The following is a 4856-nucleotide window of genomic DNA, read 5'->3' as shown; positions in this document are numbered from 1 at the left end:
AATACCATGATTTCATTTTCTTTAGAGTTGAATAAAGTTCTAGTGTGTGTGTATGTGTGTGTGTGTGTGTGTGTGTGTGTGTGTGTGTGTGTGTACGTACTGTGATGGCTAAAAAAACTCCATTTTATGACTGGCATCCACCTTGGTATCTAATAGCTGTCTGTCTCTGACTCAAGTTCCTCAAAGCTCTGGATTTCTTGCCCACCCCTCAAAACCATGCACCAGTGACCATCTGCTTGCAATGATATTAGTAATTCCTGATTCTGGCTTTTGTAACTTGCTGATGCAGATATTCAAGGACTACTTTGAGGTCACCTTGACAACCTAATCTTGGCAGAGTAGTATAGCTCATTGGCCTCCCTAACTCGCTTTTGTAGATATTCAAGGACCTATCTTTAAAAGCCAAAGGTTTCCTTCACTTACCTCTAGATGGCACTTAGACACTGTGGCCCTGCTAGCAGTTTTAATCAATTTGGCTAATTATTATTTGAATTGAGTCTGGTGGTCTTTTCCATCTGAATTGAGTCTGGTGGTCTTTTCCAAGTGGTTTTGAACTCCACAACAATACCATATTTTCCTTATCTATTCAACTGCTGGACATCTAGGCTGTTCCATTTCTTAGCTATTGTGAATAGTGCAGCAGTAGACATGAATATGCAAATATCCCTGAGGTAGGACTTCGAATCCTTTAGATATGGGTGCAGATGGTCCACATGCTAGTTCTGAAAAGTGGTTTCCATCAGGACCTAGCTGAGAGCAGTGAGGGACTGGATAGAGATTGTCTTTGAGGGAGGAGTTACTAAACTCCTTCCCTAGCTACTTGTAAAGGTATCTTTAATTTTGTCTGCCAGAGGGGTCTGTATTTTAAAAATTCTCTTGCATAGAGATCCCTATTGTATCATTCCCAAAGTGAATCTGTCTATTATCAGTTTGCTTACATCTGTTTTAAGATAAGGTCTTGGACAGTTCAGGCTGCCACACCCACTATGTAGTCTAGACTGGCCTTGACCTCCAGATACTTCTGCTCGACCTCAATCTATTACTGTGCTTCATGATTTCTGTCCATCCTTTGTTCCTCTTTCTCCTGCTCCTTGTTACTTCTGTCCTATTATATTTATATGGACACACGTACACAAAGCATCTAGGACAAGACTATATTTAGTTAAGGTGGGTATAAAGCTGTCTTAGTTAGGGTTTCTATTGCGGTGATAAAACACCATGACCAAAAGCAAGTTGGGAATGAAGGGCTTATTTCATCTCACGACTCAGGTCCCCCTCCATCCCTGAGGGAAGGTGGGAGCTGGAGGCAGTACTGGAGCAGAGATGACTGAGGAGTGCTGCTTACTGACTTGCTCTTCCTAGCTCACTCAGCTTGCTTTCTTATCCACCCCAGAACCACCTGCCCCAAAATGGCATGGCCCACGGAGGACTGGGCCCTTCCACAGCAACCATCAACCAGGAAAATGCCCTGACAGATTTGCCTACAGGTGGTCTCTCATGGCATTTTTTCAACTGAGGGTCCTCTTCTCAAATAACTCTAGCTTGGGTCAGGTTAACAGTAATAACAACAACTAAACAAACAAAACCCAACCCGGACCAAAAGCCTAATTCTGACAATAAATGTCTTCATTTTTCAACCCTGGAAGGAGTTTATCATCGTTCATCACTTTAACTTACAAATAAGAAAAGACAGACTCAAATGATTACTAAACCTGCGTGGGGGGAGGAGGGGTCCTGCCCTAGGCTTCCTTTCTGCCTCCATATTGCCCTCAACATCTCCAAATCCCAGCCCATGATTCAGACTCCCAAACTTTGATTCCCCTCCATCATAGGCAGGCCTGCTGTGCCCTCTCCATTTATAACCACCACCGGGCAATGTGCGCTCCGCCATGATGGTGGGTTCGTCTTTTTTCTCCCTGCACCTGTTTTCACGACACAGTCTGATGCTCTGTTGTGAAGTTCATACACATTAAAGACCGTCATATCTTCATCTCCAACACTGGAAGAGGTGTAGGGGAAACAAAAGGGAAGGAAAGGAAAGGGGCTTCCGCTCTGTGAGTTTCTGTCTCCACTGGCTCTACAGTAAGCCCATATGAACACACACAGGGCAGATGGACATCTCCAAGTCAGACAGTGGGTCCCCACTGGCAACCAAATCCGTCTCCTTGGCCTTTGACCTTTCAGCCTCCCAAACTGTAAGGAATACATGTTTATGCCCCCGACTTAGTATTTGTTATGGATGCCCCCACTGACACATCAAAGGCAGTAAGGGGCAGAGAGCTGAGGCTGGAACAACCAAGGCTGTAACCACAGAACCATGCTTCTCATTCTTAATGGATGCAGTTTGTTGACCTGGACCTGCATGCTTTACTTAAGTAGCCCTTAACTGTTTGGGTTGATGCCAGTTTCCCTTCCTGAGAGTAATGCTGTTCAGAAGGTCTTTGCACGTACAGCTTTGTTCTTTTGAATTATTTCCGTAGAATAAACTCCCTGGAGCAGCTGTCTGGTAAGTTACACAGCTCCTGCTCTGTACTGGTGTCTAGCCAACTTTGACGTGGCTGAAGACTCTCAGCTCCCAGGGCTATTCATCAGGCTGCTTTTGACAGCGCCAGTTCCGTGAAGTTTCCGCTAAAGTCACTCAGCTATGAGGACTAGCACAGCCCCAGCGGGCTAGGCTTGCGAAGGGTCTCACTGAGATACCAAAGGAGTGAGGAAAGCTCTAACCGGAAGTCGTGTTGGATCCGTTAACAGTCCACAATCTCAGGGCATATATGTACTGAACACTACATTTTTTAAAGTAGCAAGGGTCTAAAAAGACTTCTACAAGAATCGGTACCCTTCAGCAGCATGAGATATAAAACTGGGTTGGAAAGGAGAGGGTTGGAAAGGAAGTCAAAGTGAGCAGCTGCCCAGTGCCAAACCACAGGGGCACGAAATTGATGACTCTTACTCCTTCCTCCCCGGTAAGATGGAAAACTGCCTCAACTCACAAATGGGGATCAAAAGCACTTAGCACCCCACCCCCGTTCTGTCTCCCCTCCACTAACAATGACTGTGGGAACACGAGAATGATTAGCACATGTCTCAGGTCCTAGATCCCCACAGACCGATGCAGCATGCACGGCAGCAAGCACCCACGAGACTGCAGTGGGCCAGTGGGCCGCTCACCCAGGACAGGAGGCCGCTGGCAGTCCTCGGAAAGGGGGTGTGCAGGGCAAAGGACCAACTCCTGCTCGGGGGAGGGCGCGCGAGGGACAGCTGTTGGCCGCCACTGGGTCCCCGACTATGGCTCCTGACACTGACGATTTTGTGCACGAACTAAAACGTAACACATCAAAAACGCACTGTGTGCAAGCGTGGGAAGTGAATTCGTACCCTCCCGGGATTCTCTCCGGGATCAGTGCTCCCCCAACACACCAACTTCACCCACCGCGGTGCTGGACAACTCAGGCTGCAAGGGGCAGCGGGGCCACGGGGACCAGGTTCTCATGGCCTCACCGGAGGCGGCCCCGGGTCAGCCAGGGCGGTGAAAGCGAAAGCCACGAGGCGGCGGCGACAGAAGACCTACCTGAGTCCCCGTGTCCCGACCCCGCACAAGCCCGAGCTGGCCTCCCAGGCACCTCCAGCAAGGGCAGGCCCCGCAATGCTCGCAGCAGGCGCGCCATGACGCTGCCACCAACGGGTTCCCTCCCCACACTACCCCACCCTACCCACTCCCTCCCCTCCGCCGGGTCCCTCCCCTCCGCCCAGGTTCCCTCTCCCGCTCCCGGCTATCCCTTCTGGCTGGTGCGTCACCCCACCCCCACTGCCTAACTTCTTCGCACCCACTTGCCCTTGACCTTCGCTGCGTTTCCGGATCCGCCTCCGAACACCAGGTTCCAACCCCTCGCCGCCTCCTCCAACTCCTGCCTCCTCCCGCAGGGACCTCCCTCCGATTGGGATCATTCCTAGCCTAAAACCTGTTGGGTTTCAGTTTGTTTACGTTTTCCAGAGTGTGTGAAAGCCCAATGGTACCAATGACAGTTGGTTTTATCTGGCTTCCTTCACTCAGCATAATTATTTGGACATGGCTGCTTTGGCCTTTCGTGTTAACAATTGCGCACAAATCCTCTTTTGTTCCGAGTAGTATTCCATTGTACTAAACTGTATTCAGCCAGTTACCCATTACTTTAGGCTGTTTCTAGTCTTTTCACATCAAAATCAAAGCTGCTAGGAGCATTCCTGTACATGTCTTTGGGCGGATGGAGGTGTTGTCGCTTGTGTGGACACCTGGGAAGGGAATGGCCGGGTCTCAAGGGCAGCGGCTGCTTCACCAGCTGAGTAAAAGTTCCTGTTCGCTCATCCCTTGCAGACAGTTGATTACCCAGGCCTTTTCTTTGGTTGTTGTTGTGTTTGTTTTTGTTTTTGAGGGTCTTTCTGCCTCAGAACTGAGTTTATAGGAGTACATCACCACACAGTTAAACTACTCACAGTAATAGGTGTCTCTTGTGTGCTGTTACTTTTCAGTGTCTGATGGTTAGCATTACCCAATTATTTTTTGTGTACTTAAACAGCGGACCACAAACTCTCCTTGGAAAATTATCTATACACTTTGTTTTGTCCACTTATTGTTAGATTACTTGTTATGTCGTTTTCAAGGTTCTTTATATATTCTCTGGGCAGAAATCCTTTATCAAATGTTTTCCTTACAAATTTCCCCTTCTCCAATCTGGGAGTCCTGTTTTCTATTTCCTAATTGTACCTTGGGATGAGAAGATTTTAATTTTGTTGAAATTCATTTTGTCATTTTTTTTTAAATAATTTGTGGGGCCTTGGAGGTATCATATTTAAGAAATGGTTGCTAGTCCAAGACTACA

General features: G+C 47.9%; 1 protein-coding gene across 1 annotated transcript in view; it reads right to left on the bottom strand.

Annotated features, from left to right (window-relative positions):
- Window positions 1-3699, bottom strand: part of Msrb2 (methionine sulfoxide reductase B2) — a 23366-nt gene extending 19667 nt beyond the window's left edge. The window contains exon 1 of the mRNA XM_059262457.1: window positions 3569-3699. Within this exon, the coding sequence (XP_059118440.1) occupies window positions 3569-3665 (97 nt within the window). The 5' untranslated portion in view covers window positions 3666-3699. The remainder of the gene's footprint in view (window positions 1-3568) is intronic.
- Window positions 3700-4856: the final 1157 nt, after the last annotated feature.

Source organism: Peromyscus eremicus, chromosome 5, assembly GCF_949786415.1.
Source record: "Peromyscus eremicus chromosome 5, PerEre_H2_v1, whole genome shotgun sequence".
Taxonomy (NCBI): Eukaryota; Metazoa; Chordata; class Mammalia; order Rodentia; family Cricetidae; genus Peromyscus; species Peromyscus eremicus.
The sequence above is the reverse complement of the archived record's forward strand: the minus strand, read 5'-3'. Positions and strand labels throughout refer to the sequence as shown.